General features: G+C 37.3%; 3 protein-coding genes across 4 annotated transcripts; 1 reads left to right on the top strand and 2 right to left on the bottom strand.

Annotated features, from left to right (window-relative positions):
* Positions 1 to 3334: 3334 nt before the first annotated feature.
* LOC113360394 lies at positions 3335 to 3928 on the top strand. The gene has a single exon (XM_026603906.1). The coding sequence runs from the start codon at positions 3335 to 3337 to the stop codon at positions 3926 to 3928; it is 594 nt and encodes a 197-aa protein (XP_026459691.1).
* A 501-nt stretch (positions 3929 to 4429) lies between these two features.
* LOC113358183 (ATP-dependent DNA helicase Q-like 1) lies at positions 4430 to 7879 on the bottom strand. Of its 2 annotated transcripts, none has more exons than XM_026601716.1 (10): positions 7709 to 7879; positions 7039 to 7442; positions 6680 to 6940; positions 6326 to 6489; positions 6031 to 6127; positions 5896 to 5939; positions 5643 to 5757; positions 5215 to 5568; positions 4815 to 5039; positions 4430 to 4634 (listed from the first exon to the last, which is right to left on the bottom strand). In XM_026601716.1, the coding sequence occupies exons 1-10, from the start codon at positions 7818 to 7820 to the stop codon at positions 4530 to 4532; spliced, it is 1881 nt and encodes a 626-aa protein (XP_026457501.1). In that variant the 5' UTR covers positions 7821 to 7879; the 3' UTR covers positions 4430 to 4529. The 2 variants fall into 2 exon arrangements, 1 of the variants encoding a protein (XP_026457501.1); XR_003364247.1 differs by having other exon boundaries at positions 4503 to 4634; positions 4815 to 5076.
* Positions 7880 to 9442: 1563 nt separating this feature from the next.
* Positions 9443 to 9970, bottom strand: LOC113360393. The gene has a single exon (XM_026603905.1). The coding sequence runs from the start codon at positions 9968 to 9970 to the stop codon at positions 9443 to 9445; it is 528 nt and encodes a 175-aa protein (XP_026459690.1).
* Positions 9971 to 25125: the final 15155 nt, after the last annotated feature.

The raw sequence follows: 25125 nt of genomic DNA, 5'->3' as shown, positions 1-25125 counted from the left end.
GAAGATTATTATTTTCATAAAAAGTTGCTTAAGGAAATAGAGCACGATGAGATCAAACCATGCTTTTTATTGTTTTATATCAACCAAAGCATATTTGGTCTATAAAATCCAGGTAGAACTTGGTTCTTTGACAAATATACTGGTATTTGTTGTGGTAGTGTTAACCAACCAAGTGTAAACCCTATGGGACATACATGATTATTCATCAAAAGCGTAGTACGAAGAATGAAGTATCCAAGTACAAAGACTCGTCTTGTGACGCGGGGTTTCTCACAAAGCCCTAGAATTTTTTACTCTCTTGTAATGAACGCTATAACATTTTTATGCTTAGTTAGCTTGGTGGTTTAAAAAGTACTTGAAATGCAGCTTGTTTATGTGGTTCTTAATTATCTTTGTAGGATATAAACATATTTACAAAAGTTTATAATAGCCTTTTTGTCGCCCAAATCAAATAACTAACCATGGAGTGCGTTAATGCTCACTTATGGGTTGAAACAATCAGTGGATTTGGTATAACTGTCCAAGTGTCTATTTAATTGGGAAAAGAATAAACAAGTAAGATATTTTGCCCTGCGTCAAAAAGAAGTTATTTAATTGGAATTATAGCTACCTATGTCGATGGTATGGACATAGTATATACTATTAATGAAATAAGAGATTTTACTTCTTCTTTTTTTTTTATCGGTAGAAATTTTTGGTGCTGACGAGTTTGGAACTCAGGTCACTTGTATCATCTCCCAATGACTTTACCATTGTACTAGAGTGATACCGGAAAGAGATTTTACAAGCTGTTTGAAATTCGAATTTGAGATGAAAATCTGAGAAAAGCTCAATCGGACACCGATCTTGTGGTATATATTACTCCACCAGTTTGCATATGCCCAAAGTTATTAGGCAATTTAACAAGGACATGCATACTGCTAGCATTCCATGATTAGTTGAGGCTCAAATGTAAGTAAATGACCATTTCGTATAAAGGAAGATGACGAAGATGTGTTGGGAGATGAAATCCCCTATCTAAGTGTAATAGAGCGTTGTTGTACTTAGCATAATGTACTCGACCAAATATTTCATCCTCAGTAAACTTGTTAGCTAGATATAGCTTAGCGCTGATGCAGCTTCCTTGGAACAGTATAATGAATGTAACCATATACTTAAAAGGAACCATTGACTAAGTTTTTTTTTTGTTTTCTAATCCATGCCAAGACATAAAGATGATTTCTAAAGGAAATGCAATCCAAATAAAATAAATTTTTCTCCCACGAAAGTAATGAGGGAGACATAACTAACTTATTTACTAAGTCATTACCTTTATTCACTTTCGGAAAGTACATGCCTAAAGAAACTGTCTAGAAACTCCTCTGTATGGAATTAGGGGGAGATGCTGACATCAGGGGGAGGATCAAGGATATGATGTCAACATATTTTACTTCAAAATGTGAAGTTGTGTCGTACTATTTTTTCCTTCGATCGAGATTAATCTTTCCCACATGATTTTTGTTACTCGATAAGGTTTTTAGTGGACGACAACATCTACACTAGGTACATGCCGAATGTTGAAGACCTGCAGATCACATTGATATTACTAAACAATATCAGAATCAATAATGAACTGCAATAATTTTTCAAGCGAAACCACTTTTAGAATCGTAACAACAAAGCACGGAGTATCACAACAGTTTCCAACACAAGTCAACTAGTAATAGTGATATTACTACTACACATCAATGTTGCCTTTTCACTAGTCACTCACGAGACGTAGAAAGGATACTATATATATTGGTATTCGACAAAGGCATACTTCTGAACTATTGCGTTGTACTCTTTTCGCTTCATCAAGGTTTTATCCCACTGGACTTTTCCCTTGTCAAGGTTTTAACGATGAAACATATGCGAGTCCAACTCTGTCCTAAGTTTTCTTAGTTTAGTACTCTTTTTTGTCAGTTCAGACTTTATCCCTTTGGGTTTTCCTGGTGAAGTTTTAATTAAGGCAATAGACTTAGACACATTGGTCATCAAGGAAAAAACTATATGTGAATAATACTATCAAACCGCACAAGGGGAGTGTTGTAGGACTTTGGGCTTATGTGTGTGCGGCCCATATAGATGTAACCAGGGTTTACCTCATAGCCCATGTATAGAGGCTTAAACCTATGTAGTTTTTCTTCTCCTGTTCTTCCGTATTTTGTTTCTACTTTAACACCTTGTATATTTTACCTTATGTCCTATTTACGGTTTCACCTATTTTCCACCCACGATTTTCCTATTTGCCACCTCCTTCAAAATGTTAAAAGTAATTCTACTTTTCAATTTTACATTTTCCTACTTATCACCTACAAAAGTCAAATTGAATTTAACCAGAATTATCCCACTATTAGTTTGTCTTCTTCTCCATGTTCTCGATAAAAACCCACTAAAAACGATAAACTCTGATATATATGATCACTCAGTATTTCCACCAATCGATTTTATATGATCAGTTCAAATATGGATGTTCTTATATATTTTTCTTTTCCAATATAGACGTTTCAGGTGGTATTTCAATTAAAAAGGAAATGTTTATATGGTCAAGAAATTCTACTAGTGAGCAATGATTTATTATTGGGTGTAAACATAAAGTCAATAGGATAAGTGGGGGTGACAAGTAATCAAGGTGACAATTAGAAAAAGTGTGGGTGGCAAATAGGTGGAACCTTTTCGGTTTGAATTTTTCTAAGCTTAAATTTGGGAAATGACTAACCTAAGGACATACTACAAAATAACAGGTATTACTCTTTTATTTGTTCGACACTAAGGGGTAGGAAATATATGAACAAGGGATTCAAATCATTCAATCCAACCAAAACTAACTAAATCTGGTACCGAGACTAAATATGTACCCGATGTTCTAACTACTCCCCACCACATCATAGAAATAAATCAAAACCCTACTATTTTAAGATGTTATTGCCGACAACAAGATACCGTAGCTTCTTACAAATGCAGAAAATACAATACCATTAAACATTAGTTCAAAGCCCTGAATTCCTTTCCACGTTAAGTACAATTAGTTCCCATAAATTTAGAGACATCAAATTGGAAATAAATCTAGGCAAGACGAGAGACGAAGCGTTACTTTAGGGCCCGTGTTTTATGCAACACCTCCTACAGTCCTACATATTTCATTTGAACATTCATAGCATTTATGTTAATACATTTTTAGTGAGTTTTAGTTACCACCCATCCTCTAAATAGATTCCAATATATTGTTCTTCTTTCTCAATATAACCTTTGTTTTTCTCTCTGTGTCTCTCACTTTTTGTTTGGAGGTGGAAAAGAGAGGTACACCATTGACATGGAGAAAGAAACCCAAACTGAAAAGGTTGAACCAATTATACCATCACCACCACCCCTACCCGAACACCGGGATGTTTTCAGGAATACTACAAATTCAAAAAAGAAGAAGAAGAAAAGGAGTTTGTTAAAGATGATCAAAGTTGCAATTTTCATGTTAAGGCAGACGTCAACTACTTCAAAAGAGACTAGTTTATGGAAAAGAATTGTGAGCGCAGTGAAGTCATTTCACAATGATCAACTGCATTTTGATGAAAGTCGCGACTACCATCCTCGTTTTTCAATAAAGATGGCAGGAGCGGATGTTGTTGTCAAGCCTGTAGTGACATCTGATTCTTCATCTTCGAATTCGCCAAAATCACCAAGTTGCACGAGCCAATATGCTTCCGCCCAGAACTTGCAAGAGCTTGATAATAGCGAGCGTGGTGGTGCAGAATACAGCAGTAATGATGAGATATATATAGATGAAGATGGAGACGTTATGATTGATGCTAGAGCTGAGGAATTCATCGCACTTTTTTACGAGCAAATGAGGCTTCAAAGATCAAAATCTCTTGATGATCATAGCATAAGATTTTCGCTTCATGAATTTTGAACTACTAAGTAGTATGTGGGATTTAATTAAATATCTGTGAGGTGTGTTAACCGAAAGAATTATATTAGGACTTAGGTGCCAAATGTCTGTATTACGATCGCTGTTAAATCTTTGGTTCAAAACAATTTGCATGAACCACCATGCTCTTGCTTTTTCACTACGGTTGTTAATTGGTTTTTCGTCACTGCACCAGGCAAAGAACGAAGACATTGGCTATAGAACTTGTCACAACAGGTACTCCCCTAGATTGGGTTAGGCCTCCGCCACTATCAAGTATTTTGTTATTTCTTCTTTCTTCTTTTTTTCACGTTTTTGCAGTTCAAATGTTGATAAAACTATTCATGTCACAAATAACTTAAGATTTCCCCTTAAATGTTTATCATTTTTCTTTTCAAAAGTTTCCCTCAACAAGTACATAAACAAGATCACAACTCATCAAATTACATGCTAAAAGAAAAATGGCCTTATGTTTGTATCTATAGTATAGGAAACATTCAGGCAATTTGCATTAGGCTTGGATGTTCAGCACCAGGTGCTCTGTCGGTAGGCTCATGGCTTTTGATTTGATTCAGTATATATCAGGGTACAAACAAAGTGATGCTCATTCCTTAATGCAAGTATCACAAGGATTCGGACCATTCTGACAACGATTTCTATCAAAGGATTCGCCGAAATGTTCGAGAAGTGTTTGCCTCCTGCATTCAGTCTAAAAAAGTTTACAAGAAGTTAGGTTTGTTATCAGTAACCTCCATATTTCCTGTTCACACTGATGTACCAATGGAAACAAAGATGCAAACTAGTAACAGCAAAATGAATTTTGAGGTTATACTTGAAACAGATTATGCGAATAGGAATTGTAAAAGAAAAATTTGATAAAATAAAGTACCTTCAATTCACAGTAAAACTTCATTTTCTGTGCTTGATCCATGCTAGCTTTGAAGCTTTCAGATTTTCCTCGTTGTCCATTTCGTAACATACACACAACGCGGCTGAAATCCTTCTTCTGATAAAGGGCAATGCACACAGCTGGCTGACAATCTCTTCCTGCCCTCCCTGATTCCTGATAATAGCTTTCTATCGATTTGGACATGGTGTTGTGCACAACAAAACGCTGGAAGATTGTGAACAGTGCAAAGTGAGGTTATGATCTGGATAACAATTCAGAGAATTTCATGTTACAAAAGATCGTGCACCAAGAACTAGTAACATGTGCTCGATAAGATATTTGTTGCAGGATGGAAAATCAAACGGAAAGCCTGTAATCATAATTAGAGGTTTGAACTTACAACATCAGGCTTGTCTATCCCCATCCCGAAGGCAATGGTAGCACACACAACACGGACTTGTCCTGTGTGCCATTTCTTCTGAGCTTCCATTCTTTGGCGAGCAGTTAAACCAGCATGGTAATACACCGTCTTTATCTTACATTTTTCGTTTAAATATTTGGAAACATCCTCACACTCATTTTTCGAAAGACAATAAACAATTCCAGACATATTATGGAAACGGTCTTCTAATAATTGACCGACCTGCTTCAATGGATCCTTAGTTTTTACGATCACTTCATACTTCAAATTTGGTCTGTCAAAGCTTGTCTCAAGAACAAGGGCATAAGGGATCCTAAGAGCATTTAGTATATCCTGCGTAACATAAAATGAAGTTAGACAACCTAAAATGAAAACGACAACTGACTGAGTGCTACAAAGTTTATCACCTTTCGGACTGACTTGGTGGCAGTTGCAGTTAATGCCATCACCGGAACATCTGGGAAATTCTGTTTAAGGCATCCTAATGCTCTGTAGTCTGGACGAAAATCATATCCCCATTGGCTGGAAACACCAGCAACATAAAGAGGAGTCTTTTTGGTTAGGCATCAACAACATTTTAAAAGAATGCAGAGTAATATTAAGTAGTTCTAAAACTAAACACACGCAAACAGTTATCCATAAAGAAGAAGGAAGACATACCTTACGCAATGTGCTTCATCAACGACAAATCCTGCTAGTTGCCCCTGTTATGATATAATGGTCAGCCTCATGTATACAGCACTCATCCCCAGTCGGAATTGATTAGTAATTTGAATTCATAATTGAAAAGCCAACCTTCTGACGCAGGCATCGTAATATATCAAGAAAAGATGCATTTCCAGCAATCCTTTCAGGAGTGACATATAGAAGCTTGCATGACGGTTTATTTGACCTAGAACCCAGAAAAGGAAATAGCAGCAAGGGTCAATAGGATGGTGAAAGACCTACGGAAAGATCATATAATCACATGCTGAATGTAAGAATTATGGAATGCAAGATACCAGCTGGAAGAGTTATTTTTAAGAAAGAGGATACAACCGCAAGAAAATCACAAGGGTATAAAAAATAAAATAAAAAAAGGAGTGCTTGCCTCAACTCTCGAAAGACTGCTGCTGCCTGTGTAGAAGTTTGTTGGGAATTTAAAAATGTTGCCGGGATGCCATATTTGAGGTTCAATGTAACAATCTGATCTTGAATAAGGGAAAGCAGAGGGGACACAACAATAGTAACCCCGGTCTGTAGAGTTGCTGGGAGCTGCACAGAAAACAAAGTTGATAAATTTCGAAGGGATGTGATAGTTTAAGAACACAAGAATTCTCCAACTTCAACTGCTAATAAATTTTAACTGCAACAAAACCGCAGCATCAAAATTGCGAATGATAACCTTACACATTCACTATGCTGCCACACAAAAAACACTTGTATAAAAAGGATAGGGATTAACCTGGTAACATAAACTTTTGCCACCACCCGTAGGCATAAGAATAAAGCAATCTCTCTTCTCCAGGGATGCCTTACAAGCCTGATGTTGCAGAGGGCGAAATGATTTATTACCAAATATGACCACATTAGCTAATTCAATATCATCAAGAGCTCGTAAATCTTCATATCCCAGAGTTACTTGGTCTTGATCTGATACTCTTGGACAATTTTTCAAGCTGGATATTGAAGAGCCTGAATCTTTAAAAATACTGCTTCTGCACGTCTAGAAGTATTACACATAAGAAACAAACGTCTCATTATGTTACTCACATCAACAAACAAGCCTTAGTAGTAGAAAAACTTTGATGACAAACAACTTACAGTAGATGTTGAAGAACGGTTCGCCGAGCTTCCCGTGTTGTTATGCGAGCTCTTTTTATCAAGAGATATCGAAGGATTGGCTTTACAACCCAACCTTGTGGAAATCTCAAAATCCAAGTCTTCATCCTCACTAGAAGAATCTACCCTTAACAATTGCTTTTTCTTCTTCGGCTCAGGTGAATCCTCAATAACGTCGATATAATCCCTTGTGGCGTTATCTTCTTCTGGTACGTAATCACGAGCATCAACTTCAGTCTCAAGCATCTCACTTAAAACCCCACATGCTTCAGTTTCCACCGCTTGTAAATCATCCCAATCTTCACTATCTTGCATAAACTCAGCCAATTCTGTAAGATAATCATCACCACAATGCTCCACGGTAACAAAATCTTTCCCATCTTCGCCTACATACAAGAAAAAACAGACCGACCTATACAAGTAAATTTCATAAACGAAATTCCCGAATTAAAACCCTAACCACTAATTCTACATAAAAATCTGAGTCAGCCGAATGCAATTTAATTCATACAAATAGAACTAATTAATTGTGTTCAATTGATAAAAACATTAATGTTCATGAAATCGGATTCGCGAAGACAAGTTTAAGATTTGGGCGTGATTTTTGGGGGGAAATTTGAAAAGAAAGAGGGAAAAGAGTATGAGGATATACCGTATAGATCTATGAGCCGATCTAAGCATTTTTTAGAAGAATCTTCATCGAAACCAAAATCCAGAGCTAAAGTGATTAGACGAAGTTTTTCTGCATCTAAATCGCGGCCCATTTTTGAGAATCACGGAGAAACTGAAAATCTCCCGCGCTAAGAAGTGCTTGTATACAAAACCTGGTTTGAGCAAATGACTGAAAACTCCTTCGTTTTAGGTGAAGAATGAAATGGTCGTTACTCGTGGGATGCTCGAGTATTTTATTTTATTTTTATTTTTTTGATGCAAAAAGGAGGATTTTTTTTTTTTGAATTAAGAAGGTTACATTGAAAAGATATTTTGGGCAATATCATGTGTTTAGGTTAATTGATGTGAATCTAATTTATAAACTCGATGTTACAATAATTTAGACTCCACCTAATCCACGTAGAATGAAATATGAGACTCAACACTACAAACTCAGATTGCCATCACCGTCTTAAAGCAAAAGACTTAAAGTCTTAGTTATATATGCATAATTGTTTTCTAGTTTTGCAGAATCTGTGTATTATCTACAAACCTAAATGTTTCTAACTCACAGTTCCACGGGATAATAGTTTGTTTGATGTATATAATCATTTCATACACAGATTTATGCCTTCCTCCAAAAACTCTATTGCTCCTCTCCTTCCAAATGTTCCATAAAAGAGCATAGTGCAGAATATTCCACACCTTTTTGCATCTGCCAGTTAGCACATTCCATTTCCATGCTTCAAAAAGCTGCAATACAGTAGTAGTTGCCAAGCGATATGAAATGCTTTAATGAAGTAGTCCCAGACTTCAAAAGTTGTTTGACAGTGCAGGAAAAGATGATCAGTTGATTCATCTACCAGATTACACATAGGACAAACAGTACTGTCAGTCATCACCCCTCTATGCCTTAACATATCTCGAGTTGGAAGAGAGCTGTTAAACACTGCCTAAAGCATGAAATTAACTTTGGATGGAATATCCTTTTGCCAAAAAACTTGCTGAAAGAACATTCCTCCTCATTACCTGAAAAATCAATATAACAGTTTTTGGTTGAAAAACTATCTAGATTGTCAACTTCATCTTCCCCATCTGTCAAAAGCGGTATAAAACCCAAGTCCCTTCTTAGCAGATCCCATTCAAGTTTCTCATTTGCATTTAATGGTGATTTAAACTGATTAAACCATCTTCCATCTTTGATAATGCAGAAAATATAACTGGAAACAAATCCTTCAGACAGCCATTAGTGAGCCACTTGCCATGCCAAAATCTAACTCATTTTCCATTCCTCAACTTGAAGCTTGTAAAATTTTGAATCTGTGGAACCATTCTTGAGACATTTTTCCAAAGACTCCTGTATTGAGTTGAATTTTCATTTGCTGATAAAATTTTCTTTTTTTTTCATCTTTTGCTGAACAATTCTTCTCCAAAGAGCCTTCTTCTGTCTAGAATATCTCCAAACCCATTTAATCAAAAGTGCTTTGTTAGAAAGTCTTAAGCTCCTCACACCCAAACCACCACACTATTTTGATCTACAAATCTTAGGCCATCCTACCCATGCCATCTTCCTCTTTTCCTGAGTAGATCCCCACGGAAAATTTCTTATAAGAGCCACTATCTTCTTCTCCATACAAACTGGAAGGTTAAAGAGAGAAAGATAATAGATTGGTAAACTTGAAAGGCAATGTTTGATATGAACTATTCTTCCTGCCTTATTTAAGTACTTCCTCTTTCAAGTAGCCAAATTTTGCTCAATTCTTTCCAAGACAGAATCCCAAATGGAAATGCACCTAGAACTAGCACCAATTGGTAACCCAAGATATTTTATGGGTAAAGTCTCAGTTTTACAGCCCAATTCCTTTGCTAGAATATCAATGATTTCATCAGCTCCTACACTAAAAATTGTACTCTTCTCCAGATTTAACTTCATGACAGTAAGAACTTCAAAGATAGAGAGAATAATGAATAATCTTGTAACTTCATCAGAAGAAGCATTTAATAATATAAGAGTATCATCTGCAAATTGTATATAAGAGATCATGCTTTCAGTATCAGCCACTTTCAAACCTTGAATCTGATCCCTTTCAACAGCATCATCCATTAATTTAGAAAGAATAACAACTACCAACAAAAACAAATTGGGTGACAATGAGTCACCTTGTCTTAAACCTTTTGATGGTTGGAATTTCTTAGTAGACCCACCATTTACAAGTACATATAACCGAGTTGAAGCAAAACACCATTTAATCCGTCCATCCATTTTTCTCCAGAATCATGTTTATGAAGAATACAAAAAAGTGTTTCCCAAATAGTGTTATCAAAAGCTTTTTCCATATCAATTTTACAAAGAATACTTGTCACCTCATAATATGATGATTTTGAATAAGATCGAACTTTAAATTGATGCTTTTGAAGAATTTGATCTTATAAACATAATCTTCATGATCATATCTAAAGATCAATAGTAAAAATTTTGATAAAAAAGAAATTTAAAATTCTAGATATAGATTTAGAATCTTCTACATTCCTAATAATTTCATGTTCTAAACCTTACTTGTCTCATGATCTTTAGACAATAATCTCAGATTAGATTAAATAGATATTTTGATGAAATCAATATACAATTATATTGTTGATTAAGAATCTATAAAGGCATTAGATTCATTTCGACTGTATCGTGACGGTATTACGTATGATTTACTCGGATCTATGTTCTATATGCTTATAAATCAGTTAAGATACAAAATTCATCCGTTGTTAGGTTTCACCAACAAATATTTGATGGTAAACTATTCTGAATAGAAAAGGTGTGAAACGCATGCTAGCTGTTAATTTAATTCAATATAAAATGCTTGATTTGTTTAAATCTCGAAATTTTTCTTTATCCAAGAATGAAATACTCTGTTAATATGATTGTTAGTCGCAATTTTAGTAGTTTATTCGTACTAATGTCTATAATGCTTAACAATTTATTTATTTTTTGAAAAGCAACTAGATTAGGAGAAAAGCTAAGTGAGAGGAAGATCCTCCCACCTAGCATTACAGTTAGACATAAACGAGCTCCCATGCATCAAAGTATTCCAATTTGCTCCCAGTTCATGGGATTCTAGGAACATTTGAGCACTGTTAGGTAAGACTTGCCTAGATCGCTTATTAGTACGATTACTTATTATTAAACTAAAATACATAATTAATTTTTTTATAGAATTGAAAATAAGATTTCTAGAGTCTTGATTGTTCTTCTGCAGATGTTTGATTAGTTGGCTTCTAACTTTGTTGTCTTCCACCGTGATTTGGAGCTCCTTCCGATGACTTCTCTGAGCTTTCACTAGCGCAGCGACCACCCCTACTGATTTGGTTGTGTTTCGGTTCCTGGTAGTGGTGAGAATTCCTGCACTTTCTGAAATGGTTTCATTTGTGTTAGTAAAAATGAGAACCTTAGTCGCAGTTCCTTTTTCTTTGTTTAGGACAGACTGTATTGAAATGTAGCACTTCTCATCAGGTAGACAAAGTTGCATAGCATCTCTTTGGGACAAATTTAAGTTTCTCAAGAGAATCACCTTTACCAGAGAGTTTTTTTGATTTTTGAGATGTTGCTTGGTGAGGGTGATGGTGGTCTGTGGGTTTGGGACAATTCCTTCAAAACAGTTTTGGCATCGAGTTTTCCAGATATGCCAGCACGTTGTTGCACATTTTTCCGGGAATTCATCTTATAAATGGTTATCGTACCAAGAGAGGAAACATTCTTCTAGAGTCCTACTAGCCAATTGGTTGATATTATGGTTTATGCCCAATCCAAACCAAATAGCTCTACTAAAATTACAACCAAAAAGAGTGTGTTTAACTGTTTCCTCCTCAATTCTGCACATCAAACAGATGGAAGCTATGTCTTTGACTTTTTGGTTTAGGTTTTTATTCACTGGAAGGATGTCGTGAATGACTTTCCACATGAACATTTGTATTGTGGGAACTGTTTTAAGATTCCAAACCTTTTTCCAAGTATTGGGATTATTTCTAATAATTGTTTATTGTCGGTAGATGTCACCAGAAGGTTATACACCTTTTTCACAGAAATTTACCCTTTAGAATTTGTTAACCACACAAGTTTATCATTTTCATCCCTACATTCATCTAAGGGAGTGTGTTTTACATTTTCTGCCACAGCTTGTTCAAAGACCGAAATCAAAGTTCCATTCTCCTGTCTCTTGAGAGATTAGTTCACTAACTTTAGTCAAAGAGTTTTGGATTTTGGGTTTAATATCTTCTCTAGTGATGCTATTTGGATGGTTTATGGGGATCCAATTGTTTCCTCATAAGTTGATGGATTCACCATTCCCTATTCTCCAAACAACATGTTTTTGGATTAACTTTAGACCTTTCCAAAGACATTTCCATAGCCAGGAACTATTTGGGGGAGGATTATCCTTTGTTAAGAGAAGAGGCGGTAAGTTTTTGAAATACCTAGCTTCATTATTCTTCCACACAGACAGTTTTGGTTATGGATTAGGCGCCACACCGCTTTAGTAATCATGGCTAAATTAAATTCATCATACTTTTTAAAACCCAGGCCCCCTAATTCCTTAGTGAGGCAGAGATGCGACCATTTTTTTTTTGGGCAGAGACCTTTAGTTTTCCTTCCTTGTGACCCCAAAAGAAAGCTCTATTCAGGGAATCCATTTTCTTGGTGATATTTTTTGGAATGAAAAAACATGTCATTTGGTAGGTTGCTAAAAAATCTGTAACATGTTTAATCATGACAGCTTTCCCAGCAGGGGTAAGATGTTTACCCTTCCATCTTGGCAATCTACCTTTTATGCTTTCAAGAATAGAACCAAAACACAGAGTCTTGTATCTATGGGTGAACAACGGTAAGCCTAAGTACTTATCCTCAAGCTTAATTCTTCCTAATTTCATGATGTCAACTATTTTCCTCGCCTCCCTGTTTCCTACACTCTTTCCAAAGAAGATGCCAGATTTGTGGTAGTTGATCAGTTGTCCTGATCCACTGCTAAAGGATTCAAGTATGAAGATTAATTTTTTACATTTCTTTTTAGTGGATCTAGCAAAGATTAGGCAATTATCCGCGAATAGGAGATGAGAAATAGAGGGAGCCCCTCTATCCACTTTGATACCATGGATATTACCCTTATCTTCCTCACTTTTTAGCACTCTCGATAACCCTTCCATACAAAGAATGAAAAGGTAGGGCGACAGAGGGTCACCTTGAAGAAGCCATCTAGAAAGTTTAAAAAAAAAGTAGGAGAGCCATTAAGGAGCACTGCCGCAGAGGTGGTACCAATGCATTGAGAGATGAGGGAGCACCAATGATCACTGAATCCTAGTTTTTTGAGAGACTGGTCTAGAAAATTCCATTCCACTCTGTCGAAAGCTTTCGACATGTCTATCTTCAACCCCATATATCCTTTCTTCAGTTTCTTCCTACTTCTCATAGTGTGTATTATCTCACGGGCAATTATAACATTATCAGCAATTTGTCTCCCAGAGACAAAAGCCTATTGGAAAGGTGAGATTAACTTATCTAGGAGGGGTTTCAATCTATTTTCTAAGGTCTTAGAGATGATCTTGTAGATAGTACTGCACAACGAGATTGGCCGGAAGTCTCCTGGACAGGTAGGAAATTTGATTTTAGGGATTAAGGTAATGAAAGTAGCATTTAGCTCTTTGAGAATGGTCCTATTTTCAAGAAAATCATCTATGGTGGAGACAATTTCATTTTTCATTAGATTCCAGTTTTTTTGAAAAAAGATAGCCGGGAAACCTTCAGGTCCTGGTGCTTTATTTGGGTGCATTCCAAAGAGCACAAACTTGATTTCCTCCTCGCTGGGGGGCTGGGGTGTGTGTGCTATCATAGCCGCATTTTCCTCTTCCGAGATGCAACTAGGGATGAGATCAAGAATATGGGATGGTATAGGGTTGTCCTCAGAGGTCGCTAGCTCAGAGAAATGAGAGAACAGGACATCGAAAATAGCTAGTCTATCACTGCACCAATTTTCACTCTTATCCTTTAAGGAGTCAATCCTTAATCTCCTGTAATTTTGTTTAGCAGCGGTATTCGATCCCCTAGTTTTAAAGAGTTTTCAGTAGCCTTGAGTTTGCACATTGCTTCTTCAAAATGACACAATTTTTCTAGTTCAGAATTTAGGTTGATCAGTGTGTGAGAGTTGTCTGGTAATTTCCTAATATTCTTTGCAAACTCAATGTTTTTTGTGGTTTTCTTGATATGATGTTGTATGTTCCCAAAGTAATCCTTATTCCATTTTTAACCATATTTTTAACATGCTTCAGTTTAGACATCAAAGCAAAAGCAGGAATCCCATGTATTTCTATATTCCAAGCTTGTTCTATAACTTAAAAACACTTGGGATCTTCAAGAAAGAAGCCAAAAAATTTAAAGGGTTTTGATCCATCTTTCCAAATTGGGGAGGTTTTTAAAAGAATAGGGTTATGGTCAAAAGTAATGGGAGGGAGATGATGAAGGTTGGCAGAAGGTAAACAATTTAGCCAAAGATCATTTGCAAGATCTCTGTCTAGTCTTGCTTCAATAAATTGGTTTCTTGATCTCTTGTTTGACCAACTGAATGGGTAGCCAACAAAGCCTATGTCTATCAGATTAGCAGATTTTATCAAGGAGTTAAAAAAGAAACACTCATTTTGGTTTATCTGGCTCCCTCCTCTTTTCTCTTCAGAGTTTAACACAAAATTTAGATCTCCCATGATAATCCATGGAATATCTACACTCTTGGCTAACTCATGGAAAGGTTCCCAAGATTGGATCTTTTTTTCTTGTGCGGATTTCCATAAACACAGGATAGCATCCACTGGTGAGAGGTAGCTACCTCATGAACTATGGCGTCGATTTGGTTATCATTGGCCCTTAGAATGTCAATTTTAATTTTGTCACTCCAGGCTAGGATTAATCCACCAGCAGTACCAATGACTCCTTTTGGATTCACTATCTCAGCATTGGGGAATTTCAATCCTTTTAGAGTCTTATTCACACGAGTACTATCATGTTTAGTTTCAGAGATGAAAAGAATATCTGGTTGGTATTCTTTCACAAGATTAGAGAGGTGAGTTTTTGTAAAGGGTTTCCCTAGAGCTTGGACATTCCAGGAGAGGATGTTGAGAGACATTTCCTTATTAGGAGGTGGGAGACTGAGGATCTTCCTACCAAAAGCGAGATGCAAACTAGGAAAATGGTAATGAGAGAAGAATAAAACCTTGAAGTTAACAAGTCTGCTCAAATTCATATTATTCTTAGATGTTATGCTCAGGGCACTAACAATCACTATAAAGCTACAGACTAAAACAGAATCATTCCCAGTAAACTGCCTAACAACTTCACAAATGTAGATTTACTTGGGCTTTCTAGAAGTACAATTTATCTTCCAAATAAGATACAGTGGTGTTTGAGATGGTTTATGCCTATTTTGTAGATGTTTATGCAGAGGTATGAACTGATTAATTTGTAAATAGTTTAGAGATTTTGAGAGTACCTGATCCCCCCCAGCAGAGGCATCATCATCACCAATGTTATTAGTATCTTGAGTGCTCTTTCTTTCCATGTTATGAGCTCCTTTTCCTTCACCATTTGCTCCAGCAGATGTATCGGTATCACCAGTTGACACCACTGGATTCTCATTAACAAAAGGGTGGAAGAGGGAAGTTGGTAGTTGAGGGGGTTGGTGTTCTGGCCATGGTACAACATTGAAAGGGGCAGAGATAATGAAAGGTGGGACAAAGATATCTTTTTGGTTTTGGGGTTGGCCGTGAAAAGTTGAAACAACACTGTTATCCGAGAGATTTTGGGTAAGGAAGGAGAACTGAGGTTGATGAGTAGAAGAAGAATGGTTTTGGGAACAATTCATCACCGGCTTGCCAAAATATTGGTGAGGAGGAATTAAGCAATCCATTGGTTGATGCTTCTGCATCTTGGATTTTGTTTTCCCTTTCCCAACTCCCTTTTTCTTTTAAGTTTTTTGTGCTCCCATCAGATTTTGGATAATTTTCCTCAGCAAAATTTCCTCCAGTCAATTCTTTCTAGCCTTTGCAAAATTTGATTTCCCTTTTTCTGCTTGGGTTTTCGCTGGTTTATCCATCTGATTTATGACCACTCCTTTTGAATATATGACTGAGATATGGTTTGTGATTTCTTCTAAGACCACTAAAGGAGATTTGTTTAGATCCATTCGATACCCTGACATTTCTTCCTCTCTCAGCAGTTTGAGGATTTTCCCTTTGTTTAATTGATTTTTCACTCCACCTTCCAAAGATTTCAGAGGATTTGATATCTGAATGATGTCTTCAGCTTTTTCCGATTTCCTTTCAGACTGTAGTCTTTTAGACTCATCATATTCATCTTCTTGAGTCATTGCCGATTTCCCTTTGTTGGTGTTTGAGATTAGCTCCACTGGTGGGTCTTCACTTATAGCTAGGCAATTTGATAAAGGCACCATTTGTGGTAGCCAGTCATAGGAATATATCACTAGCTGGTTATTTTCGGCAAAAGACCCTGCGTTGGGCACCGCAAAAGATTCCTCAGGTGTCCAAATCATGCTCTGGTCTGGTGGTGGTCCATGAATAAAGTTGTAAGAGCCATTTGAAGCATCACTTTCTTCGATTGGTATGTCCCACCTCTGGAATTTGTTTGAAGAGTTATCCATATTGTCCTCCCAAAATCTCTTGGATGAATGCGAGCTGCTCATTGATGCTATGCTCATTTGGGGACTTATAAAGGCGCAGTTCAAATCAGCATCTGAGATATTCATACTGAAACTCGGTGGTATTGCAGGAGCCACCAAACTTTTGAGGAGTGATGAGCTCAGGACTTATCAGATCTCTTGCATCGTAAACTCTCTGTGGTGCTGGTTGTGCATATGTTGACCCCATGACTCCATAATCAAAGTTTTGCATTTGATCATTGACAAAGTTTAAGTCCACTTCTTCCTGATGTTCTGGTTCTAGCAAGATATTTGTGGAGTAATCACTGCTCGGATCTCTACATTTTTCTTTTGGGTGGTTTATTTTCCGGCAGATTTTACAGAAAGATCTTGGCAGTAGCTCATAATACAGCATGACATCCAGCCAATCATTTTATCCCAATATAAGTTGGAAGGTTGGATCGAAGCGTTCATTGAGATCCATTTGGACTAAGCATCGAATGAACGGTCGAGCATGGTTACAGTCTTGTGGAAGTTCTTTTTTGATGAAAGTTCCAATCCTGTTTGCTACCATTTCTGGTATTCCTTCTCCAAAGAACTCAACCGGAAGATTCAGATAGCTAACCCAGAAATTGACCAGAGTCATATTAATCAGTGACGGTGGGATTACAAATTGATAGGCCTTGACTACTAATAACCATGCATCATACTTTGTTCGTGAGTATCGAATTGCTCTTTGGAAATTAACACGTGATTGTAGCTCAATGGTGAACTTGTTTGCATCAGTTGATCCGTTGACCAGAGTTGCAATTGGTTGATAAGCCAGCACCAATAAAAACTGGAGCATTTCCATCATTTTCTTGATGTTCAGCTTAAACGGGCAGAATATCCTTGCAGCATCATACAATCCGTGTTGTTTTTGCACTTTAAAATTGTTTCCGGCTTTAGGACTAGGGATCGGGAGATCGAGAGTTGGGTATTCATTCTGTCTACCATTTCAGATTCGCGAGATGCATTTGAAGTTTGGGAGGAGGCATTGATCATGGTGGAGTTATTCAGGCAGACCAAACGTTCAGAGGATTTTTTGAAAATATTGAATAGTTTCGCATACAGTCTAGCCGTGAATTCAAATAACCAAAGCCTAGATAACCACTTCTTAAATTTTTGAGCTAATTTGATCTCAGTAATTACGGTTGTTGGGGGCATTAAACATTGCCAAGATTTTTTTACTGTGTTTCATGATGACAAAGGGAAGAGCGAAAAAAACGGGGGGAGAAGATAAGATAAGGTAAGGAGGAATAACAGAGAATAAGAGAGCGACACGACGAGAGAAAGGGAAACAAACAGGATCTGACAGACGAGGAAAAGGGCTGCTAAAATTGGGAGAAGCAGAAGAGATAAGGAAACAAGGTGGGCAAGGCACCAGGCGAGATTAGAGAACTGGGTGCCAATAGTAATACCTGTAAAACACCAGAGAAAATTTAGAAGAAAAAGGGAACTCAAATTTTAGCGTGCTTACCTTCAGGGATACTCCGGTGACGGATGCTGCCGAGGAGAATCAAGTAAGGAGATTTAGCTCATATTCGATATGGTAGATAACAAGGATTAGAAGAGGTTAAAGGAAAGGGTTTTTTTTTTTGTTTTTTGTTTTTTTTGAAAGAAATGTTTGGGTGACGTCTGATGACGGTTGGAGAGCGTCTCTCTCCTCTTCCTATAGATCCGACTTAATGCTTAATCAATGATTATCAAGTCATGAAATAAACCAAATTAAAAGTTTTTCCGCTTAAATGAAAGGAGGTGATCTTTCAACAGTCGGATCTAGTCAATGATTTTTTTCTTGACTAAAAACGTACAATTCGCAGATACTCATCTTAAGATTTATGTGATCATGAAGTTATACAACGGAACACCAACAAATACTGTTACCACCTAGAATAGGAGTAACCTCACCTTTGCGATAAACACCAACCACACCAATGGTGAATCACCTAAGTGTAAGCACACCGGAAGTGCCAACAATAAGCTTATCACCATCAAGCGCACAATACAAGCTAGAAACACAACAACATCTACACTAATAGTAACAGTTGTTCCACCGACAATTAAAACATCAATAGAGAGGGCAGGTGGTCAACCACAAGTTATTCTAGTTGGTCCAACTGTAACACCTGAGCAATACATGAGGCCACCAAGACCACCAACTCTTAATACAAATCATGTGGTACAAATGCCAGGTGATATGCTACAAGACTTGATGATATTTTATCAATACCTTAGTTGAGGAATTCAATCAACTGACACCTCACCAAATCAGAGCACTACCGCATCAGTTGTGCAAAAACAGGGTACGCAGCTGGAACAGTCAGACTTACATCTAAATATCCTACCTCTGCCAACTCAGACATCCATATTGAACCAATTACCGAGTCAACAACAGAGGAACCTCGGATAAGAGATCAAGAATTACACCTCGTTAATCAGTTGCAAAATTCGAGATACATAATTTATGAATCTTCACCAGTTGACTTGGTTCATGAGTCTATAGATTCAAAAATTGATAAGATGATAAAATCTCAGGAAGAAAGGATCAAATTGATGGTTATCAAATCAAGAACTGACCCAACATATATGTTCAAGGAAGTCCGTTATCAAAAGAGATTTTTCATTTTCAGTTATCCAAAATTTTATTCACCGACTTTTTTAGAGGTTTCAATGGAGATTCAGACCCGAATGAACACATATTTAACTTCGAGGAATATGACTCTGTACCTGGAAAATACTTGGATAACGGTAAGATTTTTTCCAAGCAGTTTACAAGAAGATGTCTTAGCATGGTTCAGATGCCTCCCATCGAACTCAATCAAAACATTCGAGAAGGTGAAATCATTATTTATTCAGAATTACTCCTGTAACATTAAACAAGGGGATGTTATAGATGGTATATGTAATATCAGTCAAGGAAGTGACAAAAGTTTCACTGGTTTCCTAAGACAGTTCAAGCACCAGCTGCGCCAATTGATAAAGCACGTGAAAAGGTATTACGCAGATTATTCATGAATGCCCGTCATCAAGGAAAATTTCGAGATTCCTTCACAAGTCATATTCTCGAGTCTCTAGATGAAGTCTATACCAGAGTTGGGAAATTCGTAAGAAGGGAACAAGTTAACCTAAATTTTCCTAGCTTAGACCACAAAGTAAACTCAGTTGGACAGACTTCAGGAGAAAAGAAATCTCTCTCACCTAAGTCGCCGAATCACCATTTCAAAGGAGGAAAACTTCAGAGAAAAGTCTGAGCTAAAATGAAAAGAAGAGCCAAAGAAATTTTTAAAGATGAATGCCACACCCGAAGTAATACTACAATATATGAAAGGCAAATATTCTTCTTTCCACCTAGGAAGCTGACGACAGATGGAAAAGGAAATTCGTATTTCTCCTATCAAGAAACAAATGGACACCTAACCAACAATTGTAAGAATCTGATAAGGTTCATAGAAAGCATGGCACGAGAAGGACGTCTGACAGAGTTCATACTCCAAGAGCAAGAGAAAAGTGGAAAACCCCCAAGACTACAAGTCAAGAGGGATGTATTAATATGATACATTCAAGACAAACCTACCATTAGACCCGTTGATAGAAATCAAAAGTATCTAGAGGTAAATATTACAGGTCTTCATCCTAGCTGCGAAGGATTGATCCTCCCACCGGATGACATATGATTCACTAAAGAGGATCCAGTTGGATTACTTTCCCATATTCAGATACACTGGTGGTCAAGCTCATTACAGATGGTTGGGATTGTCGTATGATCCTAATTAATTAGGGGTTTACCTGTGACATTATTTATCATCAAGAAGTTGATTAGATGAAGTTGACACGTGACAGTGTTCTAAAGAGTAATGGCTTAGTTATTGTGTGCTTTAATGAATCAAAGACATATCATATGGGAGAGATAACTCTCATAATCGAAGCTGACATGTTAAAAAAATGTGGCTTTCTTGGTTCTCAACACCAAGTCTCATAGAATGAGATCCTGGAAAGAGATTGGATCCATGCGATGCAATCTGTTCCTTCGACATATCATCGGAAGCTAAAGTTTTATGACAAACCAAGGTGAGTATGTCATCAAAGGTAACCAATTTGTGTCAAAAGAACTATCCTTCCTCTCTCTCATTCAACGAGAAAACCCACATGGAGGTTCTAGAATATAGGAATTAAACTTGCCAGGGGATCTCAAAGCTCCTGAAACCTGAAGCAGAACTTTATTACCTGGTAGCCAAACAACAATATGGTCACCACGCCATAACTGTAACGCCTAGAGAACAAAAGGATCTGGTTAATTTACCATACAGAGAATTTAAACAAGAAGTAGTTTAACTACTGGAAAAAGTAAACCTGGGTTAAAAGAACAAACCAAAGATAACCTATCTGGGAAAAGATATCACTACTGAAGGAGAGAGGGGTTTACAACAATTTCTAAAAGAGAATATGGAACTCTTTGCTTGGAAAATATCATATATGATGGGAATCGATCCAAGCATCTCCATGCACTCAGTGAATATCAGTCCAGACTTCGATCCAGTGAAACAAAAGAAAAATGAAGATAAGTTGTATGATGCAGTAAAATCTGATGTTCAGAGAATGCTAGAAGCAAAAATGATAAGATAAAACAAATAACCTGAATGGATATCGAACATTGTGCTTTTAATGAAAAAGAATGGCAAGGTAAGAGTATGCATAGACTTCACAAAGTTAAAGCCTTCCCCAAAGACAATTATCCTCTGCCTAAAGTAGACATAATAATAGAAGTTGTCTTAGGGTACAGAAGATTATCCTTTATAGATGGATATTCAGGGTACAATCAGATACCCATGAATCCAAAGGATGAGGAACATACTGCATTTATCACGAACGATGGATATTATTTCAAGGTAATGCCCTTTGGTCTAAAGAATGCAGGATCAACTTATCAAAAGTTGGTCAACATGATGTTTAAAGATCTTATCGGAAGTACGACGGAATGCTACACAGACGATATGGTCGTGAAAAACAAAGAACCTAAATAACACATACAAGATTTGCTTTAAACTTTACTGTCCTTGGAAAGTACAACATGACGATCAATCCTTCAGAATGTGCTTGTGGGGTGGTGTTGATGGTGGTTTTTAGTTTAGGGCGAAAACTGTAAAAGTCTGTCTACCTAACTCGGCATCAGAAGTAGTAGACCTTGACGTGTCTATATTCCGCAAGGAATTTGAATAATATGCCAAAATCTGATGAGTTCCTATGCCTATCTTCATATCGTACTAATTTTTTAATAGTATAGAGCCTAATGAGTATTTAAACTCCTAGCTGCATTATTCACTAATGTCGGAGCCTGCTGCATAATAAGCTCCTACCTGCATTATTCACTAGTGTCGGAGCCTGCTGCATAATAAGCTCCTAGATGCATTATTTACTAATGTCGGAGCCTGCTGAGTATCTATTATAAGCTGTGTTCTTAGATGAACTCTCAATTTTGACATGATACGACGATTAATGTTCATTCTTAGCTGAGTAAAATTAATTTCCCGAAGTGTCTAAATTGAGATATGCATGGAGGTACCTGATCAACGTGCAAGCTGTGAGCTGCGCTGCTCGTAAGAGTAAAAAAATTAATAATTTTATGATAGTATACAAAATACCTAAATTGATTGATTTTGCATCAATTTGAAAATTTTCAATTTTTAACCTAATTTTGTGCCAACCTGCAAAAAAAAAGGGTTTTGCTTAAAACTGGAGCCTGCACGATATCTCAATCCCTATTGGTCGAGACTAAACCTAGGCAAGATATGAAATTGGTTCATCATGGAGCTAGTAGGAGTAAATCCTACCAAAAGTGGGAAAATAGGAAGAAAAGGGAAACCGTGACTAATATGGACGGTAGCAAAGAGGGCATAGCCGCGCGTCACTTGTCCGTCCAATTTGCCCTAACTTGCGCCTCCCTAACCGACTGAACTTGCTCCAATTTATTGTCCGTCGGCCCTTTTTCCATCGGACAATCACATTTCTTCTAAGAAGCAAGCTCCATATTAGCTATTGACGGGCCCTCTATTATTTCATCCAATCAGATCGCTTACATCCTACCTGCTCCAATCCGGCCAATCTAACTAGTCTAGCTCCTCCCATGACCCAACAAGCATGTCTCATGGTGCTCACATGTCACCCCTCTTCCATTCTGACCAATCAGAACACTTGAATTTGACCTGACAACTTGGATTCACACCGACCAATCATATCTCTTCAACTTGGTCGGACGATATCCAAAAGGTCACCAAAGAGTAGACGAACAAATGAGAGCAATTTGTAAATAATTTGAGTATGAGCTATGTTCCAAAGTTTCGTATAGATGTCTAGTATAACATACTAAAAAATCACATCAATAGGATTATATAGCTAAAAGATACAGCTTAATAGGCGAGCCAGGTCATGGCTGAACACTGACAGAATTCCTCCTAAATTCTTCCTGAGTTTTTACTGTCGGGAAGTTTACACCTCCTAAACGAGATCAAAACCTAAATATTCCCACTAAGGAAGATATGAAATTCTTTTCTGATAAGAATGGAGGTGTGGATCATCAAAATACGAGTTCGTATGAGAATTCAACATTAGTTTTAGTGAAGGGTCTCACATCTGAATTTTCTGACTATGGAATTTCACGAATTTCTTCATATATTAACATAAACTTCCATTCACTCTTTCATTCAAGAGGTGAGTTAATGTGATTATGAGACCATATGTCTTGCTATATATGCATGACTTTCCAACTTAGTCGGTTGAGTTAGCAGGTCTAAATTCATCCTAGCGCAACCAAACAAGTGTCAGGGCGTTGACATGTCGCCGTACTACCATTTCAGCCAGTCAGAACGCCTGCAACATATGTACTTTGCCCTGGATCATCAACCAAAGTGGGATGGTCGAGCATCATAGAGGCGTCTTAATTAGGTCAACGACAACCCTTGATTGTCGCAATTCGATCTCAACCACCCAACTTGGATGGCCAATTTGTCTGATCTAGATTAAGACCTGGGCGAACAAGGAGGTCCCATGTTTGCTACCAAGTCGTACTTCTTCCTCATGGACTAATCACATTGTCCATAGTCGTCCTGTGAAACCAACCATGGTCGATCAGAGGACGCTGGTCGAGCTGCCCTAAAAGCGTGGCAATTGCACATGCGACCGACCATGTGGGTCGCATGTGCTAGGCATTTTTTCAAAAATAATTAAAATATTCATGACTGAGCCTGACAGGTTATATACAATGATGCCTTGCTCGAATGTTTTTGAGCTGTCTGGTTACGATCATTGTGTTCTATTTTTGAGTATCATTCGCGACAAGTCCCATTCTTATGACTTTACTTACTCGAGACATATGGGCCTCATCCAGATAAACCAAATTATATGAGTAGGATTTTACCTGGCATCCTTAGTAATATAAATCATGTCAGTTATGAGTAAGTGCTATTTTCAACCAAAATACTCGAGACATCAAACATATCACAAATGGGGATGATCATTAGGGTATTGGTATGGCGGTTTACAGCATTGCGACGTGCAATGCGCCTGTCGGTTACCTTGAAATGTCTACTGAAACTTAGTTTAGGTTTGAGCTAGTTGGGAGTACCTTTTCCAATAAATAAAATCTAGTGAAACGGGCATTTTAATCCATTCAAACCATATAAATCATGTGGATCAGTCGACCCATAGACCATTAAGAGAAAGTGTCTGGAATAGCGGACAGGTGACAGGTAGAGGAGTAGTGGGAGCACAAACCGTCTAGTCTTTCCATAACCATAAAACACGGTTTTCACCATTCACCCATGATATCCACTACTTCACAACTCCCACTTCCTAAGAGATCAGGGTGATCGATCATAACTTGATATAAAAATATATTTTCAATTTATTTTTTTGGGACAGAACAGACAAGTATTTAGAGAATACAGAGAATATCGCTTTCGCCCGGCAAGCAAGTTCCATTTTTTCTGAAATTCAGTCATAAACAATCATACCTCGCGGAGTTCATCATCCTGGTCTCAACACATCCTCTGCTTCCCTCCCTAAGACCAACCCTTCCCCTTCATTTTGTGACCGAAGCAAGACTGGAACAACCATTTCTTGGTTTAGGCCAGAATTATACATATTGATCTCTCGAATCTAAAGTACTCATGTGCAGAATATTTGTTTAGGGTTTAGGTTTGTTTCTCATCGACACACCTAATTTACTACTTTCAGCAGAATCAGTTTTTACCCTACTACAAATTGGCGACCACGGTGGGAGATTAATCTCTCGGTTGCAAAATCAATTTCTTAACTTCATTATCGATTTTATCAATTTCTTAAGATGGTTGATCTTAGGAATAATTCAGAAACTCTCAATCCCAATTTTACTTCTCCCAACACCGACATTACCTCACATATTATTCCTGAATCCGTTCTTTCATTTAAAACCCTTGTTGAGGCTATGGATTCTTAATATTTAACAACCATTCACGATTTGATGAAAATCCTGAATAATATTGTTAAGCATCAAGCTATTATTGTCAAGACGCGGGACGAAGTAGTCACACTTCTGAAAGTCCTCACGGATCAACTATCAAAGGAACCAACATGTATTCATTCTGAGGGAAACGCTATCAACAATTAATTTGGATCGATACTGATGGTAGTAATCCTTCTTCCAAGATTCATATTCCCG

Source organism: Papaver somniferum, chromosome 3 (assembly GCF_003573695.1).
Source record: "Papaver somniferum cultivar HN1 chromosome 3, ASM357369v1, whole genome shotgun sequence".
NCBI classification, from domain to species: Eukaryota; Viridiplantae; Streptophyta; class Magnoliopsida; order Ranunculales; family Papaveraceae; genus Papaver; species Papaver somniferum.
The sequence above is the reverse complement of the archived record's forward strand: the minus strand, read 5'-3'. Positions and strand labels throughout refer to the sequence as shown.

Bases quoted from the DNA above. Each gene is read 5' to 3' on its own strand.
- LOC113360394 (XM_026603906.1), top strand. From the start codon at position 3,335: ATGGAGAAAGAAACCCAAACTGAAAAGGTTGAACCAATTATACCATCA.
- LOC113358183 (XM_026601716.1), bottom strand. From the start codon at position 7,820: ATGGGCCGCGATTTAGATGCAGAAAAACTTCGTCTAATCACTTTAGCT. The intron at 5,940-6,030 runs GTTGGCTTTTCA...ATATCATAACAG, and splicing joins TACGATGCCTGCGTCAGAAG to GGGCAACTAGCAGGATTTGT. The intron at 5,569-5,642 runs GTGATAAACTTT...TATGTTACGCAG, and splicing joins CCACCAAGTCAGTCCGAAAG to GATATACTAAATGCTCTTAG.
- LOC113360393 (XM_026603905.1), bottom strand. From the start codon at position 9,970: ATGGATGGACGGATTAAATGGTGTTTTGCTTCAACTCGGTTATATGTA.